Here is a 25829-nt window from a genome sequence, read left to right on the forward strand (position 1 = left end):
GATGTGTGAGCTTGGCCTGCACTGTGTTCCAAGGCATGCTGGCTTCATTTCCAACGTCTGGAAACTGTGTGATCGCACATAAAAAGGCAGATTGTAAAACATTTCTTTGAAACGCTAGAAAGCCTGGCAATTCTGAACAACGCACTGGTCAGCATGGTAACGACTGGTAATAATTAAGTTGGTTGCATTATTATTAATTAAGAATGGTTATAGTAAATAACACATGGTCCCTGGATTTACGACGGATAGCACACCTCGACCCCGACTCATAACGTCCCCTCTTCACTCTTCCAACAGAACGTCCCCGTCGAGGCTGGGTTCTCATGTGTACACACCACAGTTGGATACGCAGATGCTCTCTGCAAGGCCACCCCCAGCAAAACAGAGCCCTGACTCTTCCAAGCACCGGCTTGCAAGTGCCAAGCACAGGCTACTCGCCTGAGGATGTACCCACGCAGGACCCCATTGTGCTCTGTCTCGGGGGGCGGCTGCCACTGGACCATGATGGACTGGTTGGTGCGCCCGCTGGCCACGATGTTCTTCGGGGGAGCGCTGGGCGGCTCTTCTGGTAACATCAACCTAGACGCAGAACGTGGGGAGGGAGGGAGACATCAGCTTCCGAAACAAAGTGTCCCCATCTGCACTCTCTGTTTCGCTGAATCTGGAGCCCAATGACTTTACGGAAATTGAGGGATGGACCAAACCAAGTGCACAGCTGACCATGCCAGAGGGATGTGCAGGAAGCAGGTATGGCGGAGGCGATGGAACAGAAAGCCGGTGAGGCCAGCACCAAGGAGACGCAGGAGGTGACCTGATCGTGTCTGAGGAACCCAGGGCACCTCCACTGCAGGAAGGGATTACGAGGCTGAGTGAGCCAGTGTGCAGGCCTGCAGCCCCAGACGCCTTCCTCATCGCCTCTTCTTGGGCTCTTTCAATATTTCTCACATCACACTCCCACATTTTGAAAAAAGCCACTTAGATCTCAATTGTGCCACGATGTGGGCCCCACGAATGCCCAGGCAGGCGGGGGAGGGCATGCTGATGTGTGGATGGGAGGGAGCCATTCTCCCAGGTCTCATCTGAATGGGCGTCCACAGTGGTAGCCCTGAGACTGGGGACCGCGTTTACTTGTCCTGATGGCACTTGGGATAGGGAGAGGGCGGGGGAATGCTGTCAGCTGTGCCTTGCATGTATACAGAGGCCTGTGCGATCGGGGACAGCCTGTGTCAGCCCCGCCCGGGTACCTCGGAAGTGTGAGAAACTTCCCTCAGAGCGATTAGGGAAAACCCCACCAGGACCGCCCACGAGCGCCTGTGTTTCTCCCTTGGTTGCAGCTCTTCCTGTGCCCGCTGTGGCCAACCTCACGAAGGGCGGCAGGTGGCTCCCTGGTGCTGTTCGCTCCTCCTAACTGGGTGCTTTGTGTCTGTCCAGGCCGAGCTGCCCCTTCCACCACCGAGGGCCGTGCACTCACACACCTGCTCGTCTCTGTGCTGTATTGACCCTTGCCCACTTGATTCACGGCACACACCCGGAACTGATAGGTGCGAGCTGGAGTTAGGCCGCGCACGGTGACGCCTGTCATCTCGGGGCCGACGTTTGACAGATGCACTTTCCACGGAGAGTCTGCAAGAGCGAGCAAAACGAATTCAGAACCATATGAGCACATGTCTGAGTGAAAACAACTGAATGCAAAATGCGTCCCCATAAAGTCCTCTCATCTGCTTTCCTGGCAGATGGAGTGGTCACCCCCGTTTGATGGAAGCGGAAACCAATGCCCGTGGCCACATGGTAAGCGGCCTGTAGCCGGTGGGCCTGGAGTTAAACTCGGGGGCCCACTCCAAGCGCAGCGTACCTCCGTTGCCCCCACGCTGCTGTCAACAAGTGAAGGAATTCTCTTGCTCAACCTGCATGTGGCAGTTTAAACGGAACCAAGATATTCCCTGTTCCTGCGTCTCTGTCAGCTCACACGGTAAGGCAGACTGCAGATTTGTCGCCCAGAACAGGATGCCACACATGCCACCAAATGATAAATAAAAACTATATTCATTAACATTTTAATAAAAGAGGAAATGAGCATGATAAAGACAGATGGGCTGTGCATTTTGCAACCCATCTGCGTGGCGGCCCATCACAGTGCCGCACCCCTGTGTGGCTTTGGCTGGAGACAGGCGTAACGAAATTCGCGGTGCGTCTGGGATATCTTTGCACCCAGCCTTCCGGCAGGTGCGCAAGAGCAACTCCGTCAGCCAAGTGCGCTCTTGCCGGCACGGCTTCAGAGGATTATGCTGGGTGCCTACACCTTTGTAGGTTTTTTTTTTTTCCTGCAGTTTTAAACATGCTTTTTGACCCAATCATTTCACAGAATGATACCCTGCAATGAACATGACCTGGCAGTGAATCTGAACACCCACTGGCACTTCTCATTTGGAATCATTCAGATGCCAGAACTGCATTTTCAAGTTATCAGTGAAGTGAAATGGGAGGCGGGGCAGGGGGTGTTCTCATGGAGATCAAACTGTCTTCTTGTTCCTTGGAAGTGGTGGTAAAACACCTCTCGCCCACACTGGAGATGGTCAGAGAAGAGAGGCATGCTCTCCACGGTGGCGGCAGGCAATGTTCAGACTGCCAGTGCTCCTGGCTGTGGGCGTGCTTGCCGCACCAAGCAAGAACACAAGGACCGTAGCTCTCAGGGTGCACAAGTCCATGCCGGGAGCTCATCAGAAATGCATGCTGGGCCTTTGGGAGTCACCAAGAAGTAGCCACAAACTGCTTGGCAATGAAATGAGGCTCTGAAGGGCAGCCTACGGGACTCCCGCACGGAGCCGTCTACTGCTAGCTGGAGTGAGCGGACTCCTCACCCACAAAGTTAGGCTGTTCTGCAGCACGATGCCAATTGGGCTACAGAGGCTGAATCTTTTTAATTATTTCAAATAAAGCTGCTTCCAAAAATGGCTTTCTGGGAATGTGGTCCTCACCACCAGCTGGGCATTTCAGTGTTCTTGGCCTTTGATGCTCAGTGATATAGGTAATGTATGCCTAATAAGGTTCCCATCTCTTTATGTTCCTTAAAACTGCCATGTGTGCGTCCCCAGGGAGCTCCTGAAGACTCACACATATCTCTCTTTTTGCTTTATGAGTCTGAGACCCTTCTAGAAGCACCAAACCTCTCATGGTGATCTGCTTCACTGAGCAGGCTCCCTGACAGAAAGGAGCGATTTGTCCATGTGGCCCACGGAAGAGCCTTCTCTTGGGTCCATGTAACTAGACTTGCTTGTGGGGAGCAGGGCCTGTCCCTGCCATGTCACACCGCAGTGGAGACAGCTTTCATTCCGAAGACAGCAGACACACGGTGGCCACAGTTGGACACCGCTGCTCCACATACAGTTGTTTACGCTATTTGAGCTTCTTCTGTAAAAAGGATGTGGGGGGGTCAAGTCAAAACCTCAGTGAGATAGATCCACCTGGCTCCCCCTAGGACGGCCACTCTACAGAAGGCAGGGAATAGCACGTGTGGGGGAGGATGAAGGGGTTGGGGCTCGCGGGCGCTGTTGGCGGGAACGTAAACATGACCACCTGCTGGGGAGACCGGTACAGGGGTTCATCTAAAGACTAAAAATAGAACTGCTATTTGATCCAGCCATTCTTCTTCAAAATTTATGCTCCAAAGAGCTGAAAGGAGGGGCTCAAAGAAATACTTGTTAGGAACCCGTGTTCACAGCAGTATTCACAACAACCAAAAGGTGGAAGTGGCTCTAGTATCCAGATGGATGGATGGATGGGCCAAGCGTGATCTCTCCATGCAGTGACACACTCCTCAGCCTTGATTTAAAAAAAAAAAGAAAGGAAAAAACAAGAGAAAAGAAAAGAAAGAAAAGAAGTTCTGACACACACTCCAACATGGTTAAGCCTTGAAAATAAGGCAGTCACAACAAGACAGATAGTGTAGAATTCTGCTTATATGAGGTCCCTGGGGGTCAGATGCGCAGACAGAGGGTTGACTGGCAGCTGCCTGGGGTGGGGGAGGGGGAGATGGGAGTCACATTCAATGGGTACAGGGCTCCAGTTTTGCCAGATGCAAAGAATTCTGGAGATCAGCGGTGCACTGTGAGTGTACACTGACACCACTGAATTCTGCATTTAAAACTGGTCAAAATGGTAGGGGCACCTGGGTGGCTCAGTGGGTTAAGCGTCCGACTTCGGATCAGGTCATGATCTCACAGTTGGTGGGTTTGAGCCCCGTGTCTGGCTCTGTGCTGACAGCCAGCTCAGAGCCTGGAGCCTGTTTCAGATTCTGTGTCTCCTTCTCTCTCTGAGCCTCCCCTGCTCACATGGTCTCTCTCTCTCTCTCAGAAATTAAAAAAAAAAAAAAATTAAAAAAATAAAAAAAAAGATGGTAGATTCTATGTTATGCACATATTACTGCAATTAAACATTTGTTTAAATGGTGAAAAAAATGAGGAAATATCACAACTCCCGAGATGGTCACTGGTGAAATAAGAGACGTGCACTGATGCCTCCAGCACAAAGCCCAGCCCACAGTGGACCCTGTGCTGGATGTTCTGTCCCCTTCCCACTTCTCCATCGTCCCTCCCCACTTGCCCCTCCCCGTTCTGTGTCCCCGGTGACCTGCCTGGCAAGGCTGGGTCGTCCTTGCTCACGGAGGAGATGGCCCTGCTCTGCTCGCGGGGCAGCTCTAGGCTGTCTCTCTTTCGGGGCCCTGCAGCTCCCCTGCCTCCATGTCCTGAGTCACAGGACTCCAGCCCCAGGCTCCCCACACCTAGGCAGACCTTCCCTTTCGAAACTTCCTCCCTGACTGTTCTGATAGAGAGTACCACCTGCTTCCTGCAGGACCCCTGACTGACGCGGTGCTCAATACAAGGTCCCTTCTTCTATCTCTCTCTTCCTGAAGATTACTTTGTCTGTAAGTAACAGCTCACCTGCACGGTCAGGTACAGAGTGTACAGCAGCAATTTCAGAAAGGGGCAGAGTCAGAAGGATGGTGGGGGAGCCCGTGGACTGAGACAGTGAGCATCAGCATGGGGAGGGGGATGCGCAGAGAGCACCGGCCGCCTTGCCTGTCCCACCTGCCCTCCCTCCCAGATTCTGCCCAGTGGGTTCTGCTCCTTCACTCGGGGTATAAACAGCATGTAACCCCCTCAGTGAGATCTGCCACCCTGTACTCTGGGGCTCCCCTTAGTCTTCCCAGTGCATCTACAGAACTCTTTATTTATTCTTTTCCCTCTCCCTGCTAGAAGATAAAAGGTCTGGCAGGAAGAGAGATTAAACTGAGCACTGATACAAATGAACCCGATCCATCTCATGGGCACTCTGATTTGTACTGATAAAAAGAAAAAAATAGTAGTTTGGGAAGGATTTGCTCATTCACCAGCCTCTGAGCTGCAAGCTTGCTGAGAAAGTTAAAATTTAAATAGCGAGTCTGCTCCTGACAATCTATAAGCAAAATCCCTTTAAAAGATTCTCCTCCTGGTCCTCAGAAAAAAGTATTACAAGATGCCGTCAGCGGGGCTGGAATGTAGAAGATTCTTTTGATAAAAGGAAACCATCCCATAAAAGTTTCAGGAGCTTTTCCCCTCCCCTTCAGGGATGCCTCCTGCTCCTCTGATCTAGAAGCCCACAGAATTTTAGTCTTCCCCAGTCAGGCTATTAAATAAACTTCTGCTCCATGTGGGGAGCACTAATCTTGCTGTTAGCTTTGAGGAGTTAACTCCAGAATCCACGAGGAGTTAATCACCTCTTTGCCCTGTCTATTGGTGAAAAAGCCGGCGGTTTTGAATCCTCACAGATGTACTGGGAGCTTTCTCCAATAAAAAAAGAACATTGCCATGTTCTCAATTAAAGGTATCTTAAGAAGGGAAATACTTTTTCAAAGGAAATTTTAATTGCTGAAAGGACCATTATTATTATTAATGCCTCATGCCTATATGGCAGCTTGCAGTCTGAAAGCATGTTTGCATCTGTGAGCCCATGAATCTTCTTGGGGAGGAGGTATTCTCTCTTCTCTTGGAGATGAGGAGGCCAAGACTCAGGAAGGTAAAACAACTCCTCTGAGTCCTTACAGGCTGTCACGTTCCAGACATGGGGATGGAGCAAACATCACAAGAAGCAGAGTAGCTGCGCCTCCAGCGTCTCCTTGGGAGAGGCAGTGGTATTTCCCACAGCAGCGTCCAGGCACCGCTGACACACACACACACACACACACACACACACACACTTGAGGAGAATACATAAAGCCAAAAGCTAAATGCAAATTCATTCCAGCCTCTGGGTAATCAAAGAGATGAAGGATTGGATTAAATGACACCATGCAGAAGTCATCAGCCAGGCCCAGGACCTGGGCCGTTCTACAGGACAGATGCCCTAACCTCTGCTCCGGGCAAGAGCAGGGGAAAGGGGGGTGGGGCTCTTGGTGATGAAGCAATGGATGGACCTTGTTTGGATCTGGATTTCAATTCAAAAGAATCAACCGTGAAAAGTCATTAAAAAAAAAGAAAAGCATTTGAAGATGACACAAAGAAATGAAAATACATTCCATGCTCCTGGATTGGAAGAACAAATACTATTAAAATGTCTACAGTACCCAAAGCAATCTACACATTTAATGCAATGCCACCAGCATTTTTCACAGCTAGAGCAAACAACGCTAAAATCTGTATGGAACTACAGAAGCCAAAGAGCCAAAGCAATCTTGAAAAAGCAAAGCGGGAGGCATCACATTTCTGGAACGCCAAGTATATTACAAAGCTGTAGTCATCAGGACAGTGTGGTAGCGGCACAAAAACAACACACAGATCAACAGAACCGAATAGAAAACCTAGAAATTAACCCACAGATATATGGTCAAGTGATCTTTGACAAAGCGGGAAAGAACACACAAAGGAAAAAAGACAGTGTCTTCAACAAATGGTGCTGGGAAAATGACACAGCCCGCAGAAGAATGAAACTGAATCACTATCTCCACCAAACACAAAAATAAACTAAAAATGGAGTAAGGACCAAAATGTGAGACATGTAACCATTAAAATCCTAGAGGAGAACATGGGCAACAACCTCTTTGACCTTGGCTGCAGCAACTTCTTCCTTGACATGTCTCTGGAGGTGAAGGAAACAAAAGCATAAATGAACTCTTGGGACCTCCTCAAGGTACAACGCTTCTGCACAGCAAAGGAAACAATCAGCAAAACTAAAAAGGTAACCGATGGAATAGGAGAAGATATTTGCAAATGACGTACCTGATAAAGGGTTAGTATCCAAAATCGATAAAGAACACATAAAACTCAATACCCAGTTGGTTTAAACTAATCCAGTTAGAAAATGGGCAGAAGACACGAATAGACATTTTTCCAAAGAAGTCATCTAGATGGCTAACAGACATGTGAAAAAATGCTCAACAGCACTCATCATCAGGGAAACACAAATCCAAACCACAGGGAGACACCACCCCACACCGGTCAGAACGGCTAACATGAACAACTCACGCAAAGACAGATGCTGGTGAGGAGGCGGAGAAAGGGGAAGAGTCTGGCGCTGTGGGTAGGAAGGCAAACTGGTGCAGCCGCTCTGGAGAACAGTATGGAGGTTCCTCAAAAAGTTAAAAATAGAACTACCCTCTAGTCCAGCAATTTTACTACTAGGTATTTACTCAAAGGATACAAAACACTGATTCAAAGGGATATATGCACCCTAACATTTATAGCAGCATTATCTATAACAGCCAGATTATGGAAAGATCCCAAGGGCCTACTGACTGATGAAAGGATAAAGAAGATGCGGTATATATATGTACAATGGAATATTACTCATCCATAGAAAAGAATAAAACCTTGCCATTTGCAATGGCGTGGATGGAGCTAGAGAGCATAATGCTAATTGAAATAAGTCAGTCAGAGACAAATACCATATGACTTTACTCACATGTGGAACTTCAGAAACATAATAAAGAAACCTAGATGGGGAAGAGAAAAATCAAGAGACAGACTCTTAACTATAGAGAAAAAAACAAGGGTTGACGGGAGGAGGAGAGGGGGGATGGGGATTAAAGAGGGCACTTGTGGGGTGCCCGGGTGGGTCAGTCGGTTGAGCATCTGACTTCGGCTCAGGTCAGGATCTCACAGTTCATGGGTTCGAGCCCTGTGTCGGGCTCTGTGCTGACAGCTAGCTCAGAGCCTGGAGGCTGTCTTCAGATTCTGTGTCTCCCTCTCTCTCTGACCCTCCCCTGTTCATGCTGTCTCTATCTCCCTCTCAAAAAGAAATAAAACATTAAATTTTTTTTTAAAAAAAGGAGGACACTTGTGATGAACACCAGGTGTTGTATGTAAGTGATGAATCACTAAATTCTACACCTGAAACTAATATTACGCTTTATGTCAACTAACTGGAATTTAAAAACACACATTTAAAAAAAGCAATTAGAAACATTTAAATATGGACTGAGTATAAGATGATATTAAGGATTACCATTAATTTTGTTGAGTGTGATGTCCTTTACTTGAGCTATTTACTGAATCACTTAAGGTTGAAATGACATACTGTCTGGGATTTTCTTAAAAATACTCTCTAGCAAAATGAACAAGCAAAAAAGGTGGGGACTTGATGAAACAAATACGGTAATATGTTAATGGTACTTGAAAGTGAGCACATGAATATCTTGTACCTTTGTGTATATGTAGCACTTTTCATAATAAGAAGTTTCTAGAAAGTGACTACTTTGTCACAACATTGCCAGCACTGAGCACTGTGACCGTCGTAAGAGATACATTTGGTTGATGAAAAATGTGATTTCACTGATGCTTTGCTTTGTAGTTTTTCACATTATGAGAATGAGCACTCTTGCATGAAAACAACTTCCCCTCAGTCACAGAGCAAGTTAAGTGAAGAATCAAGATGCAAATTTTATTATTTTCCTAATGTTAATTCCAGCGCTGTTTTGGCTGCAACAGTGTGCATACCATGTGTCCTAATATACAAGCTTTAGGTTAGAATAAGAATGGCTACCCTCTTAAGTAGCCACCCACAAGACGATCTCCACCAGAATCCATTTTGCTTGCTGGTAGATCCTGAGCACAAGAGTGCCCCACGCATAGTAGGAACCCCATAAATGCTTGTTTGGTGACAGTGCCTGGCGTGTCCTGGGAATGCTGGGTGGCTCTGTGTACATGCTGAACCTTCATGGTAACCTCGGGGCATTTATGATTTTCCTCATGTTCATATGGGAAACAGAGGCGCCGGTCCTTCCACCTTGGCAGAAACTCCCCCATAGAGGCAACTTTGTCCTTTCAACGTCTCTGTAATGGTCACGATGGGTGTTAAAGCTCACAAGTCAAGGGCTTGGTCACAGATATGACCCAGAAGCAGAGCCATGCTCTTGGCCCAAAGCCTTTGAGGGTTTAGCCATGTGGCTCTCCTTCCCCACTGGGTTGTTTAGACGCTGAATGGAAGTTCTCTGGGCTTCTTAGTAACTAAGGTACCACACTCTCAGAATGGGTACTGGGATGCAGTTGCATTCCCCAGTGGTTAAAGCTTTAGCTTCTCCAGCATCAGCAGTGATAAGGTGCGTTGATGGCATCCTCTGTGACATGCAGGGAAAGGAATGGCACTTTGCCATTTTTCCAGAACCCCAGAACGCTGGTCTAATGATCAGAAAGACATCTGCAAATTCCAACCTACTGACATCCTACAAAACACCTGAGCATCAGTCCTCAAGGCCATGGAGGTCGTCATAAGTCTGAGGAAGCATCCCGCTAAGAGCAGCCCAAGGAGACACAGTGGTACCTGTGGTGTGGTGGCTGGGACAGGGTCCTGGGACAGAAGAAAGACATCCGTGAAGACCTGAGGGAACCCTGAATGAAGCATGGGCCTAAGGTCATGACAATGTTAGTACTGGTCCACGAGTTGTGACGCAGGTCCCATGAGTATGCAAGATGTTCCTGATCGGGAAACTGGGTGTGGGGCTTTTAGAAATTCTCCCTCTTCACAATAATTCTGGAAACCTAGAACTGCTCTAAAATAAACTGCAGGTGAAGAAAAGGCCTGTCAGTGGGTTGGTGAGGACTAGCAAGGAGAGGGCAAGCTGTGACATGCAGAGTGCGACCCGCATGGGGAGGCCCTGCTGTGCCAGAGAAGAGAGCCGTGTGTGTGCGTTCACGTGGGAAGGCCTGGATGGCGGGCTGAGTGCCTTCGCAGAGTGGAGTTTCAAGCCGCTGCGATCGTTCCTGATGCTGGGGCCCTGCAGGACGGCCATCCCGGAAGGCTTCCATTTGCTCCGACACTGCCAGCTGGCTTTGGGGATTAGTGACAGCAAGGGGCTGGGGCCCCCACAGCTGTAAACAGTCATCACTGAATGCCCACAGGGTAGGAGGCTAGGTCAGCTCTGGGGGGGTGGAAGGACAGAGGGGTGGGCTCAGCCGCAACCTGCACTGGTCCTGCCCAAGGCCAGCGGAGGCCCTCTCGGTTTTGAGTAGATTACCTTAGCAAGGGCTCCAAAATCACTGGGCCACACAAAACCTGAGACCACCCAGGGACCCCTATGCCCATGAAGTAACACAAAGAGGCCGGAAAAAATATATACATATAAAATGTGTACTATGGTAATTATATCTAAATTATATATACATATATAAATTATTTATAAAATTATACATGCATAGGTAAATTATATATAAGTTATATATAAATTATATACACATATATAAATTATTTATGTAATTACACACACATATAAGATATATAATTGTATATAAATTATATGTACATATATAAGTTATACATAAAATATAGATACATATGTTATAATTATATATGTATATATGAATTATAGATATAATTACATATAAATTGTATCTATAAATGATTTATATATATATAAAAAACACATCAGAGAAAACACAAATTCATTAACAAAAATCTGGAAAATAGAGTAAGAGGAGAAAATGAAACAAAATAGGCATAGATCCATTCTACAGTTCTCAAAACTGTTTTCATGAGTTTTCGAGTGCTTTGTGCAACTGGTTCCAAGATTCTCAGAGACCAGCCCGCCCTGCGTGTCAGTGTCCAGCCCACTGAGTTGGGGACTGAGCGTGGTGGGAGGTCCCTGTCATCCTGTGAACAGAGAAGCTCTAACTCAGAGCCTAGACAAGACTGATGACTGACGTCAGCGTCCCTGCAGGGGGCCGCCTGGGCCGAGCGAGTGGGCGCTCCAGGCCCCTCTTCCACTGGGGAGGCAAGTGCCCAGGGCGCCGAGGAGAGGTCTCTAGGTCTAGTGGGAGCTCCTGTGGACACCGGGAGAGGTGCAGATGCCCACCAGTCCTGTGAAGGTTAGGAAGACTCACGCGGGGCTCTGGTGAGAACCTGTCACCGGAACGGCAGGGCTTGAATTGGCGGGTACGCTGTAGCGTCCCACTTGCGCTGGTCGGTGGGGATTCTTTAGCACGGCGTGCTCTCAAAAGGACACCACCAGGTCCTCGGGATGGATGGGACCCCATTGAGGTGGCACACGTCCAGCACGGCTGTGAAAGAAGGTTGTGACTGGGGCGTGCTGGGGCGACCCCTGGGGGATAAGGCTGAAGCCTCGGGAGGGACGGCGGTAATCGCCAGGCTGGGCCGGGGCAGAAAGAGACAGACCCGAGTCAGGGAACTTTACCACCTGGGAGCGGGCAGGAAGCGGGCGGCTAGTTCCTACCTAGGACAAAACCCCAAGCAGTAGACAGGTGAAGTACGGTTTGGTTCCCCGACCCGGGGAGGGGTCTCTCCATGGTAGACGTTTCCAGAGAAACGAGCAAGTGTGCGGGGCCAGAGGGAAAATGCACTGAGTGTGGCCTTCAGAGTTAAGGACAAAACTGCTGAGCATTTGGGAAATGAAGCTCCCTTCCCCAACTAGGGAATGTGGCCAAAGCAAAGTTGGGAAAGGCCTGGGGACCTTACATGGTCTACATCTGAAGGAATGGGGCCTCTGAACTGTGGCTAAGACTCCAAATGTGCCTGAAGCTTGGGTCCACAAGGGGACACGCACTCCCAGGGAGGCTGTGGGCCCTGAGCTGGAGAAGCCATTTGCTTCGGAGAGGTGGAAAGAAGGCAGGGGGGCCGGCAGCAGGGGGTGGACAAATCTGGAAGCGTAGGGGGAACTGGGCTGTGGGCAGTCACGCCTCGGGGACAGCTGAAACCGTGGCTGGCAGGGTGGAGGAGAGGGGCCCTCCCCGCATAAAAGGGGGGACCCAGCTTTAGAGAAGACACCTCGTAGGGCTGCTCGTATTCTGCACTGAGTGGGCATGAGGGGCAAACCTGTGCAGGAATTCACATCAGTGTGTGGGGCAGGCCTGGGAAGCGCCCCCCCACAAGGGGACCAGCAGGGGCTGTGCGAGCCTCCGGAGGCTCCCTGCCCCTCTACATCTTGCGTAGTGGAGGGAGAGAGAACTGCCACCCTGCACCACAGCCTCTCTGGGCCTGTGGCACAGCAAGATGACAAAATCAGCAAGTATCTGTGACCCGCTCGATCTTCCTGCGTGGATTTTAAAATGGGAGCAAATGCCTTTAACATGAGGTTCAATATGCAAAAGCCCGAAGAAAAGTGAGCGGAGCCCTAAAATACTTGCTGATGACTCTGAGGCTATTAGGAAATACCTGTATGAGCTCTGTCTCCAAGACAGCATTAAAAAGATGTGAAGCACGGAGAACAGAGTCTGCAATTTTGGCGAGCAGCACAGCACAAAGCCATCAGCTGTTAGGCACATAAGAGCAAGTGGGGAGGAAGATATTCAACATATTGTGTGGTGACAGTCAGCAGTGGCTTCCACATGGAAACCAATGAGCTCGTGGGGAGCAGCGTGCAAGACAGCTGCCGGACAGCCTGGAAAGGCTCTGTGGCCGCAGAAGAAAGAGCTGAGCCTCACAGCTTAGAGATTCTCTCTGAGAAGCTAGAGGAACCCTTCCCGCCTCCCCCAAAGATGGAAGGGGGTCCAGGAGAGGCCCCGGGCCCCAGGAAATGCTCTCCAAAAGCTAGTCTTAGACCAGCTGTTGACATGAGACGCCTTGCTCGAGAAAGCTGTGGCCATCAGAATGTTCTATGCTCAAGAAAAGACACACTGCCTGTGAGAAATTGCCCCTTAACCCCAAACATCATCTCAAATTCAGCACGCTTCGGCCAGGCTGGCCGATCATCTGCCCAGACCAACGCCTCAGGGCGGGCTTGTGGCTCCCTGGCCCAGGCCCTGGGTTCCCAGCTGCCTCTGGCCCCCTTCCCTCCAGGGAATTCAGCCATCAGTTCAGAAAAAGCAACCTTCCTGCTCTCTCCCGCTGCCTCCGCCCCTCACACCACCACCAGGTCCATCAGCCAGCTTCTAGGTGCGTTCACACGGCATCACTCAACAACCTGTATGGCTCTCTGTGGTTGAGGACTTTGGTATGGCATCACTGGGTCCCTCTGCATGCCAGCATGTGTATGTGTGTGTGTGTGTGTGTGTGTGTGTGTGTGTGACGTGCATGCACATATATAGTGGGGGAGGTCTGGTTTTATTTTTTTTAAAAGTTTATTTATTTTGAGAGAGTGCACGAGCAGGGGCAGGACAGAGAAAGAGAGAGAGAGAATCTGAAGCAGGCTCCACAGGAAGCCTGGTGTAGGGCTTGAACGCACAAACTGTGAGATCACAATCTGGGCTCAAATATGAGTCAGATACTTAACCTACTGAGCCACCCAGGTGGCCCTGGAGGTCTGCTGCTTTTAAAGAAGATTTAAACATCCTAAGTGAATACACATATAAAATTGGATATAAAATGAAAATACAAAACAAATCCCAAATCACTAAGCGGGAGGAGACAGATGTTCGGAGCACGGAATGAGTTGGGCATGTCAGCTAAGCACTCAGTTTAGCTTTGGGCTTCCTGGAGACCAAAGGAAAGCACCATGCGGGATGGCAGAGCTTGAAAAGAAAGCCGCGGAGTCATTCGGAAGAAACAGGCATCATCTTCATGGCAGAGGCACTGGCCGCAGGGGCGACTCTGCCTGAGACATGGTGAGAGGCGGGGAAGACCCAGACCTGTTCTCCCAGCCTCATGTTTCTCCCAGCTTGTCCTCAGCAAAGAGCAAGTACGGCATTAACTTATGGAAGATAGTGTTCCCTCCCAAGCTAAGGAAAAATACATTAATTTTGACCTTGAGGCTCAGGCACCTCCCGTCGTGATGGTGACCAAGTCCCCCATTGCGACACCTCTGAAAGGCGCACGGAGGGTGGTCCCCTGGGAATCCTTGTCAGGGCTGCGGAGCTACAGGATGCTCGTACGTGGAGGCTGCAGGGCATTGCTAACTGGAATGTTGTTATTTTAGGAATAATTTGCTTAGAAAGAGTAAATTTCAATAAACATTTAAAAAATCATAAGAACCACGAATGGGAGGAGGAACGTATTAAATGATGAAAAACTTGTTTCAAATTAATATCATATTCATCTACATAAATTTCAGGAACAGGCAAAACTAACGCACGGAGATGGAGGCCTGCTGAGGGCTTGCCCTTGCAGGAGGAAGACGGATGGGGAAGGGTCACGAGGGAACCTCCAGGCCCGTGGAAATGTTTCGTGTCTTATTTGCAGTATGAGCTACGTGCTGTATATGCATTTGTAAAACCCACTTAAGATCTCTGCATTTCATGATATGTAAATTATATATCATTAAGCAACCAAAAATCAATATCATGCATAATAGTAAGACCCTGGTAGACATTCCACTGAGATCAGGATGGATAAGAGGCACTATTGTGCTGATTATTCTTTTAAATTCTTCTCACTACCCCTGTAAGATTTATTTTATTTTATTTTATTTTATTTTATTTTATTTTATTTTATTTTCACTTCAGAGGGAGAAAGGGAGAGAGCATAAGCAGGGGAGAGGGACAGAGGGAGAGAGAATCTCAAGCAGGCTCCACGCTCTTTGTGGAACATGAGGCAGGGCTCAATCACACAACCCTGGGATCTTGACTTGAGCTGAAATCGAGTTGGATGTGCAACCGACTGAGCCACCCAGGTGCCCCCCCCCACAAGATTTTTTTTTTTAAAGGAAACAGTAAGTTTTTATTATTTGGAGAAGGTGTGATTGCCTACCTTGAAAACAAAGAGGATCAATTGGAAAATCATTAGAACAATGAGAGAACATGGAAAATAGCTGGATGGGAAACAAATCCGCAAACACCACACCAGGGCCGTGGTGTAGCACAATTTAGAACGAACTGCAAGATGGGATACAAAGGAATATCCTATTCTCAGTAGCAGTAAGGCGGAACCTTAGGTCACTTCAACAAAAAAGTGCCTAACCAATGGGTGCAAACCTGCAAACTTCCCCCACGTGATATAAAGAAAGAGCTAATGAAACGGAGAAGCAGGTTATTTTCCAGATGGGAAGCCAGAATCTGCAAGAAGTCAGTTCTCATAAAACTTCTCACAGGCTTAATGTCACTCAGAAGTCAACAGGACTATCTCTGAAACCCGATAAAATAATTCTAATTTTTTTTTTTTTAAGAAAAATAACAGGTGACAAGAACTGGCAAAAATCTGAAAAGATGAAGGACCTTGCTTTATCAGTGATTAATACACATTTCAGAACTAAAACAATTAAAATATAAACCAGGCAGAAAACCAGATGATGAATCAATGGATCCAACTAAAGCCTAAACAGACTTTTTATATAAACAGGGCCTCTTAATATATAAAAAGTGAAAAATTCATGAATAAATGGATTATTCAATGAATTGTGTCGGGAAAATGAGGGTCACTTGGAAAAAGTGAAAATCATAAGTCAGAAGTTAAATCTAAGTTTCAGATGAGTTTTTAAGAGTTAAATGTGTGAAAAAATAAAGTTTTAAAAACCATATGAGAACTTCTAATAACATGTATTTTATGTTTACTAGTGTTGAAGCATCCAAACATAAAAGCAGTGATATAAATCATAAGGGAAATTATCAATAGATTTAACTACATAGAAATCAAATACTTCTGAATGTCAAAAAGTAATACACAAAAATTAAGAGTAAAAAGTAAATTGAGAAAGTACGTGTCACAAATGACAGAAAAAACCCTAAGGCTTGGTACAAAAATAGAGGAAAAGAAACTGACAGATCATAGAGAGGAAGTACAAAAAGCCAAGGAACTTGGAAAAATGTGTTCAGGGGGATCAGGAATCAAAGAAATGCAAAGTAAAAATCCTCGGAATGAAAACAGAGATCTTTGCAAACTTGGGAGTAGGAAAAATATTCTTAAGAGTTTCCTTCTAGATATTCTCCTGTGTTGGTGTCCTGCCTTTGCTGGTGCCCTAAGGGCCTGGTTTGTCTACTGGGTGATTCCATATGGCTGCTGGTGTTGCTGGGGCAGGAGATGGGGGAGAGCGCCCCCACCCCCAGGGGGGAGACCAGGGAGAGCGCTCCTCTTCCACAGGGGGAGACCTGGGACAGTGCCCCCCCTTCCCCAGGGGAAAACTGGAAACTGCACACCCTCTAGATGAGGAGATCTGGAACCAGTGCCCCCCAAAGGGGAGACCTGGGGACAGCACCCCTCCCAGAAGGACAGACAAGGGACACTGCTTGCAGGAGATGCTCCAAGGGAGTCGGCTGGAGACAGAAGGGTAGGAATGGGGAGAGAATTCCAGACAGGTTAAGCGACGGGCAGTGGCACCAGGCATTTGGTGCTCAGGGGTCTGTGAGCGATGCCTTGCTGCTCCGGGGTAACCAGCGCTGAGGTGAGCGGCTGGAGGTGAGAATGCGGAGAGGCAGGGGGCACACCGTGCTGGATGCCACACTCATCAGCCGGTATCTAGTCCTCAAGCAATGAAAGTTGTTTGTAGAAATTAGGCTGGCTTTCTGGTTAGAGGGCGGGCTTGGGACTAGTGGCCAAGCTGACGGGAGCCCTACACACACTGAAGCAGATTCCAGAGGCACGCCAGGCTCACGTGCAGCCCCACCGTGGCGCCTTCTCTGAGGGACCCAGGGGGTCCAGTGGGAAAGGGCTTTCACTCCGGCAAGCGTGTGATTTGAAAGCGCCCACGGGCGGCTCGGTGCAAGGCAGGCCTGAGGAGGCAAATGGAAGGACTCGTGTGCTGGGGAGGTGGCCAGTTGGAGGCAGAGGTCGCAGGAATGGGAAGGGTTTGTAGACAGCCATTTAGAAGGTAAACCGGCAGCAGTGACTGACGATCTGTGGAGGACACGGGACGGTCTGTGCTTCTAACCCGGAGAAGGAGAAACTCGAGGAGTCCTAGTCTGACGGTTTGAGTTGGGGAGCCCGTGGGTCAGCTGAGCACGGCTGTCTGGGGCCCAGGGCCAAGGTCTAGGTCGTGCACACATATTACTGTGGCAGCTTGGGGGTGACAGGTGAGCCATGGTGGCTTGAGGTTACTGGCGGGGGGAGGGGGCACACAGAGCATTTGAAGACCTGTGGGCTGAGCAAGCAAAGCAGGGAACATTTGGGGAAGGAGAGGAAACGAGGACAGGATGGCCCAAGACATGGAAGAAACAAAGGTTAAAGCAAGAGGGAGCCAAGGGAGCAAAGTGCTCTGCGTGGAGGGGATGGGGGGCAGGGCACGTACACAGCATTCAGGACGCGACGCCCATGGCCACCCACCGGCCTGTCCTTCAAGACAGTGATGCTGTAGCTTCCGTGTGAATGAGATGTGAGGGTGTGGCTCTCCGGGGAGGCAGGAAGAGCCCGGAGGGAAGGAGAGCTGGAAGACAGGGGGACAGGCATTAAGTCCTGGAGGACTTAATGGGGCCAAGGGCATGTGTGGAGGGCTGGCTTTCAACTCACAAGGGGCTGCAGTGATTACTTGTACTCTGTGCTTGAAGTAACTTCTAAATTTTTAAAATATTTATTATTTTCAATGTTTGTTTACTTTTGAGAGAGAGAGAGCGAGCGAGCATGAGCAGGGGAGGGGCAGAGAGAGAGGGAGACAAAGAATCTGAAACAGGCCCCAGCCAGGCTCTGAGCTGTCAGCACAGAGCCCAATGTGGGGCTAGAACCCACAAACTGTGAGATCCTGACCTAAACTGAAGTCAGACGCTTATTAACTGATTGAGCCACCCAGGTGCCCCATTTTCTAATTTGTTTTTGAAGAGAGAGAGCATGTGAGCAGGGGTGAGGGGCAGAGGGAGAGAGGGGGAGAGAGACTGAAACAGAGAATCTTAAGCAGGTTCCACACTCAGCACAAGCCCCATGTGGGGCTGGATCCCACAATTCTGTGATCCTGACCTGAGCCTAAGTTAAGAGTTGGATGCTCAACCGACTGAGGATCGACTCCGTCTGATCCTCAAGCTGAGCCACCCAGGCATCCCCAGTTTCTAAATTCTTATCACTGAGCATGCCTAACTTTAATAATCCAAATTACAGTTATTTTATATTTTAATTAACTTCAAATATTTTAAGGTGCAATGGCAAGACCGTAACTGCAAACACCCACGTCTGTTAAAAAAAACTAAGAGAAAAACTCAGTGGAAGGACATAACCTGGTTATTTTTAGATAAGTGGGCTTGTCACCTCCAACTATTTCCTGGGAGAGGAAAATTGAAAAAAATTCATGGGAAGGAGACCATCTCTCCAGTTGGTGAAAGACCTCAACTACTGTATTCGAGCTGTGGTGGAATGAGTGCCTTTGTCCAGTGCAGCTCGCAGAGCACACAAAGGGCTCAGCCTGACAAGCACCGCCACTCCCAGACACCCGGGTTACCACGGAAGCTCACGGCAACTCTCGCATCTGACGAACCTATGTGTTTCTAATGTTGTATGAAGACAACCCACTTACCTTAAAAGATGCATTTTGTAAAAGGTAAAATAAAATCATGGCTCTCATCCAAATACAAAATGAACGCGTCCTAAAGGTTTTAGATAGCTCATTAATTCACGAAGGAACCAGTAAGATGCTCCAACGGTACCAAAAGGGAGTTCAAACAGCGCACACGTGTTAACAATCAGGAATGTTGAAATGAATTTTGAAATAGGTGCTAGCGCGGCAGGTCACTATCTACAGAGTGATAACCAGTTACTTCAAAAACCACTGATAACTGAGACACGATGTATTTGCATTTCTATGGACAAGAATTATTTGCATTACTTTGGTTTTCTAAGATGATCTACCGAGCAGCTCAGCTCAAGCAGCTCAAAAGCAGTGAAAAGTGCTGGCCTCTACAGAGTCAGCAGGCCCTGAAGGCCGCCGGATGAGCCGTGTGGTAATCTGTGTTTGATCTGGCTGCGGGTCCACTTCAAAGCCTCTCACAGTGTCTTCTGGCACTCAACCGCCTTATCGTAATAATCTCAAAGAAAGATTATTCTTGATCCAATTCAACAAGCACTTAAGAGGCTAGGCCAAATGCTCTAGCTCTTCCCCGGAATTCTCCACCAGTTTATGGGGTGCATGCTATCAAGCCGTAAAAGCCCCTGCGCTCTTGAAACCCAGGACCCCCAGGCTCCCTCGTCTCCCACTAGACCCCGTGTGTTCTCAGCCCCCCAGGCCTGGGACACTGCTTCCTCTGTGAGCCCAGGCTCAGCAAGGAGATCTATCAAACTCCGCAGAATGAGGCGATCCACAGGATGCCTGCGAGGGGCCAACACGCTCTCTGTACAGCGTTTCAACTACAAGCAAATGCACGGACAAAGGCTCAGTTGTAGCTCCGGAGTTCTGCTCCATAAAAGCTCTGGAGAGGCCTCTTGTAACGGCTGGCATGTGGTGAGAGCAGGTGCGGCAAAGGGCCTGCCCCCCCCCCACTCCGCCCCCATAAACCAGGCCAGCCTGGCCCCTGCAGGAGGCTGGGCTTCCAGGAGAAGGGCATCCTGAGCAGCCTGCCAGGAGAGGCTGGCTGTCGACGGAGTCCCAAGTAGCCGGGTGGATGGACTGCTGCAGAGTTATTTAGAATCGTCCACTTGCACAGCATGGAGTGCAGGCCAAATATGATTTCCATTTTAGTGTATTGCTGCTAAGCTGTTCTTTCTGACCATAATTAGCCAGCATGTTCGGCTGTTTCTTAAGGGCCCTGCTTCCTAAAAAAAATCAAAAGCAGATCCTTGGCCCAGGGGACAGTGCTAGGCTCCTGCTGGCCATGGTCAGAAGACCAACAGCATGGACTGCGTGTGCAGAGCCCACCATTGTATCCGGCGCAGGAGAAATCAGGATCGGCCCAGAGATGACCACCTTATCCATTTGAGCTTTTTCGTGTAATAATCATAATGCTTAGGACAAAAATAATAGTGTAGAATACTCTAGATTCTTCTCCATCATGCACTCTGAAGGAAGAGACGATAGGAGTCTCAGCCAGCTCCAGAAAGGTCCAGGCAGGAGAGGCTAATGAGGGACTAATGATGTTCTTGGGATGCCGTGCAGTGATGTGAAGGGACTGGATGTCCACAGAGCCAGGCTCTCTGTTGGCCGTCACGGGTACAAGAAGTAGTGGGCCCAGCTCGCCCTTAAGGGGCTCATAGGCCTGCCAGAAGACACACCTGCAGGCCAGTAACTATTACACATGGTACTAAATACTCAAGGGGAAACACAGGGAGTGGCATGGGGACCCTGAGGTCAGAACTGCCTCATGAAGAGAGTCTTCCTGGGCATGAAGGGGCTGTGGGCCAAGGACAGGTACGGAGGAAAGCTGAATCTGAGCTGGGGCATGAAGAATGAGGATGAGTTCCCACACAACCTGGTGCTGTCCCGGCCCAACCCCCCATCGCAGTCTCTGTGGAAGCTGGATGCTTCTGGACGTGCCTTGGGGCTTACGCTTCGGGCTGATGCTGCCCATGCTATGCCTGGCCCGAGCATCAGGCTGTCCCCTTTGGAGGCTCTCTGATTTACCTGGCACTCCCCAGCACTGGCACGTACTGCAGTGGGAGCTAATTACGGGGCAGGATGCCGTGATGAATCTGACCTTCTCCTTGCTGTTAAAGAGGGGAGACTGATCGCCTAAGCTCTGTGTCCCAGCACGTGGCAGAGTGCTCGGTGTGACGCAGGTGCCCAATCAGGTTTTGTGTGGCATCAATGGACAGATGGGTGGGATGCATGACTGTGCGTGACATCCGTTTCCTAGTCAAGCAAGACGCCTGACTGCAAGAACCGAGAGCTCGTGCAGCTGGGTGAGAAAACAGCGGGTGTGGCAGTTGGAAGCAGTGGCTTATTTTAGGAAACCAAGGACAGTGGAGCACTGACTTTGAGGAGAGGGTCAAGGACTGTAACCTGAGCCCATCACAAAGGAACGCCACCAGAGGGACCCGTGTCAGCTCACCTGCTGAGTGCCTACCGAGAGCTGGAAGCCCAGGATACAGATAGGAATGAGTCCCGGGTCTGGCCTCGAGAACAGGTACGCCTGGTGGGGGTGGCCTCTGTCTGAGCCCTGAGGGCAGGAGTTCTGCTCCTGTCTCTCTCCATGCAGACCATTGTCCAGCCTCACCTTTCTTACAGGGTGCATGACCAGGACACCCTGAGGAAAACCTTATCTTCTCAGAAAGGTGTTTTCAATAAATAATGCAATGCCTTCCCTCTTTGACAGGAGCTTTTGAGCCAAAGCTACAGTGCATGGCAGGGTACAGGGTTCCCATTCACACCCTGACCCCCAATGTGAGGAAAGAGACCAGACTGGCCATCATGGGAAGCAGGGCCTGGGCGTTGGGCACTCAGATGGTGCTCAAAACAGAGGCCATCGTTGCCAAGGGTATAAATTTAGAAACGCAGGAGTTGGGACTAAAATACTGCTTCTGGGACGGTCCTCCGTGGACTGGTTTGGGAGGTGCCTGACTCAAATACAGGCATGTTCATGGAGCAGCTCCCTTTAATCTCCACACAGACAGAAACTCAAGGGTACCGATGCATTCACCTCCACTATGCGCCACCGGGGTGCGAGAGAGAAGCATCTGCCCCAGGAGACGTCTTTGTAAATGCCTCATTAGGAGCGGGGGCTCCAGAGCCAGACAGCCTGGGTGGAGTCCCATCCTCACCCACGGCTAGCTGTGTGACCTGGGGCCAGCGACTTACTCCGCATGTCAGGCTCCTTTGTTGTAAAATGAGCATCAAACAGTGCCTGCTGGGGCATGGGCATGTGGTGATCAGAAGGAGGACACAGCGTCTGGGATGACGGGTAAGTGTAGCGGATAATTAGGAGAAACTCAGTGAGTTAAGTCAATAATTACAGGAAGAGCGTGAGGGTCGGCGGGCGCCTGAGAAGAGTGGTTGCAGGAACGGGAGGGGTCTCTGCCTGCGGAGCTGAGCGGGCTGGCGAGCATGTGGCCTTCCGCCAGGCTGCCTCTGGTTTCAGAGGAGGGCACCCTGAGAGAGAACCACCCCCAACTGGGGCAGGGACAGAGGCCCCTTTATGATAACAACGTTGTAGTGACATAAGCCAGGGCCCCATGACATTGACCATCACAGGAGCCAGCTCCCCGCTGAGGGAGGCCCGGGGAAGAGTTTGGAATCACGGCTGAGGGAGGCCGCTGGCTTGGGTAGTGAAAGCTTAGGCTGAGCCAGCATGCTGGAAAGCGTCTTGGAGGAGGTAATAGTGAAGGGTGGCAGTCTGGCCCTGCGAGCGTTCCAGCTGAGGGAAACGGGGCCTGTGAAAGCAGCCTGTCTGGNGTGACACTGCTCAGGCTCCGAGGAAGGTTTCCTTCTGAGGCCTGTGGGGTTTACGGGGGAGACACATCCACCGTACATATTTAAGAAGACCGGCATTCCTGCCTGTGTAAGAATGCTTTGGAAGAGAAGAGAAGAGGCAGGGGCACCAGGTGGAGGCTGTCCCCGTGACAAATCCCGGGGCCTGCAGAGCTGTGTCCTTGAACACAAAGCGGCTGGGGGGCTGAGCCGTGGCTGTAGGTGTGCAGCTGGGTGAGGAGAAAGGGGCTCAGGGCCGTTCTTGGCCTTCGTCACCAAGGGGGCCTCAGGGCTCAGGGAGATGAGAAAGTCCACACCACGGCGGCAAGGACAGTCAGGGTTAAAAGGAGCTGACTTCACTCTGGAAGTGTGTGGGAGACCACTGGACAGAGACGTGGAGGAACGAGGCCCTGAGCATGACTTTGAAGGATAAGGACGCTGGAGAACCAAGATGTCAAGGAAAAGACTGCCCTGGAATCACAGCGATGCACCTGACTTCCCGAGAAGAGAGTGTAGGGGGCAGGAGAGGAGCCAATGGCCCGTAGAGAGAGGAGGAGGAGTGCGATGGGCCAGGAGCAAAGCCAGTTCCTGCTGGCCAAGGCCACAAGGTGGAGGAAGGGAGAAAGCAAAGGCCAGGAACACTTAGCCCGCATCTGCACCAGAGGAGACACGCAGACACGTTAACTAGTACTGTTGCTGGCTCCCAACCAGCCCTAGGGGCGCTTTATTCCCCATGTCCAAGTTCACCCTGGGGCCTCAGGCCCCAGATCCAGACTCTCACGGGAGGCCCCCTGTCCTTCCTTCTCATCCCTTCTGGCCTCTGCATGGCACCTTCTATCTTTCCCCAAAGCCAAGGTGGGGGTTTTCCTTTGAACTCCGTAAAGCACCATCACATTTTTCTACTCTTTGGGGCCAGAACCTGAAGACTGTCCACGGTGACAGCTCTGCTTCAGCACTTACTGTTCTCAGACAGCTCCACGATGTAGTAGAGGACTGGGCTGTTTCCATCGAAGGGCCGAACCCACGAGAGCATCACGGAGTGGCTGTGGGAAGAGCTGAGGCTGGCCAGGAGGTTCTGGGGTGAGTGAGGCAGTTCACTTGGGCACAAAGGAACAGAAAGAAAACAGAGTGTACATCAGAACTGATGGTTAGCCCTGTTCTCACATCACATAGTCCCGGTGGGGAAAGCTTTGAAAACAGAGAACATCAACTATGCCCTAAACACAAATTCTGACTACTTCTCCGCTCAAAGCCTTCTCCGTTCACAATGTGGTTTTTCTGCCAAAGACATGTGACTTAATCCTTCTGGTAGAGATTAAAGGGCTGATAGTTTTGGGATTAGATCAGGTAGGAGTGCCAGGTTTTACACAGTACGGTATTTAATTGAGAAAACTCGGTTAGCAATTTGTTCTTACAACCCAAAGCTGTTAATGGGAAGGCAGGGAGCCACAAAAACAGGAAAAGGGCTAGGAAATAAGATTAAACACGGGAAGTTCTGTATACTAGCCATTTGGGCTCAATGGCCAAAATGCCCATGTGTATCCCTAGAAAGTGGCTGCCTCTTCACTGACCACACAACATTGTATCATCGTTCTGTCTTCTGCTAGATAATGGGGTTTGGGGGAAGAGCCCAGAGGGTAATATGTAGAAAACTCAAAAACTCCATGGGAATAGTAAACAGCACATAAGCAGGGCTGTAGAATGGAAACACAGTTAAATAACTACTGAAAAGAATTTACTAATAGAAAAGGTCTTTATGGGTGGATAGTTTCTCCTGGGTCTGCAACCATACAATCCTTTTTTTTTAAAAAAAATTTATTTAAGAAAGAGAGAGAGAGAGAGAGAGAGAGGTAGAAGGAATCCCAAGCAGGCTCCATCTCCATGCTGTCACCACAGAGCCCAATGGGGAGCTCGAACTCATGAACCGTGTGACCATGACCCAAGTTGAAATTGAGTGCTAGACACTTAACCGACTGAGCCATCCAGGCACCCCTGCAATCACACTATCCTAAGTAGCCCTAATCCGGTGCTTAACCTTCATGTCTCACAAATCTGGGAGCAACACCCTGTTTCGAGGCCGTTGGGAACGGCTTCCTCTATAAATGACCCGAGGCGGTACTAGGAGAGGGGTGCCTTGTGGACCTGTTTCGCCCCCTAGCTAGTCTGTGGTTTCTCTGAGACATCAATTACTGCTGACCCACATAGGTCAGCACAAAGAGCCATAATTATACTTGATACTTTTAATTTAAAAAACATACTCATTACACTTTGAAATTTATTGAGCTGTTTTGTGTGTGCAGCTACCTAAGAAACACAGCTCTCTCTAACCCAGGCACACAGTTAACAAACAAACTAATATTTCCAGTGTAGATGGAGACTTTAAATTAGTACAATAAAGAATCAAGTTGAGCCTGAAATGTTGGCTTGTTTTCTCTTTAATTGTGAATTAGGTTTTAAATCAGAAAGGGAGCCGTTATTTCTGTTGAGCTCTCCAGTAACTGATTCTTCCTTGAATTCCCAGGGAAGACCCATGTGAAGGAAATGCCAGGATAAAATATCTATCTCCTTTCCCTGTGCCCCACTTTCCTCTCAGAACTGGGTCGTTCTGAAATCAAACCTCAGTTGTTGAAATCATCCCAACCTGAAAACAAACTAAGATAAACTTGGATAAGTATTCAAAATAAGACGCGGTATCATAAAGAATCGGTCTGGTCTTTGCCCCAGGTCCCTGGAGCACAACTTCTAAGACCTTGAAATTTCCTCAGGGGCTGTCATAGCTGTTCATGGTGGGCCTGTCAGGCCACACCTGCATTTTGCTAACAGTGTCACTTGTTGGGGACCCTGCAGAGTTCCAGGAGTGGGCTCACCTGTTAGAAAAACTGGCCAGGTGGTTAGAGGGCTGGGGCGTTGAGCCAGTGAGATCAGCCAGACCTTCTGATCTCCTGGAAATGGAGGGGTGGGAGCCAGTGATAATGACACCCCAATAAAACTCTGGACACCAAGCTCAGCTGAGCTTCCTGGTAGGGAATCAGATGTGTGTGGAAGCTCTGTGTTTGGGACCCTCCCAGACCTTGCCCTTGCCTCTTTTTGCATGTCTGGTCCAGATTTTATCCTCTATGATAAGACTGAAACCAACAATACGGCACTTAACTGCATTCTGTGAGTGGTTCTGGGGAATCATCTATCCTGCTGGGGTGGTGGGAAGCTCCAAATGCTAGGGGATTGGCTG

General features: G+C 49.4%; 1 protein-coding gene across 3 annotated transcripts in view; it reads right to left on the reverse strand.

Annotated features, from left to right (window-relative positions):
- The window catches only part of SDK1 (sidekick cell adhesion molecule 1), a 518084-nt gene that overhangs the window by 178119 nt on the left and 314136 nt on the right, over window positions 1-25829 (reverse strand). For all 3 annotated transcript variants that reach the window (XM_077758767.1, XM_077758766.1, XM_077758768.1), the window contains 3 exons: window positions 23561-23697; window positions 1476-1623; window positions 439-579 (listed from right to left, as the gene is read on the reverse strand). In XM_077758767.1, coding sequence (XP_077614893.1) covers window positions 439-579; window positions 1476-1623; window positions 23561-23697 — 426 coding nt within the window. The remainder of the gene's footprint in view (window positions 1-438; window positions 580-1475; window positions 1624-23560; window positions 23698-25829) is intronic.

The sequence above is a fragment of the Crocuta crocuta genome, unplaced genomic scaffold, assembly GCF_008692635.1.
Source record: "Crocuta crocuta isolate KB4526 unplaced genomic scaffold, BGI_CrCroc_1.0 scaffold273, whole genome shotgun sequence".
NCBI classification, from domain to species: Eukaryota; Metazoa; Chordata; class Mammalia; order Carnivora; family Hyaenidae; genus Crocuta; species Crocuta crocuta.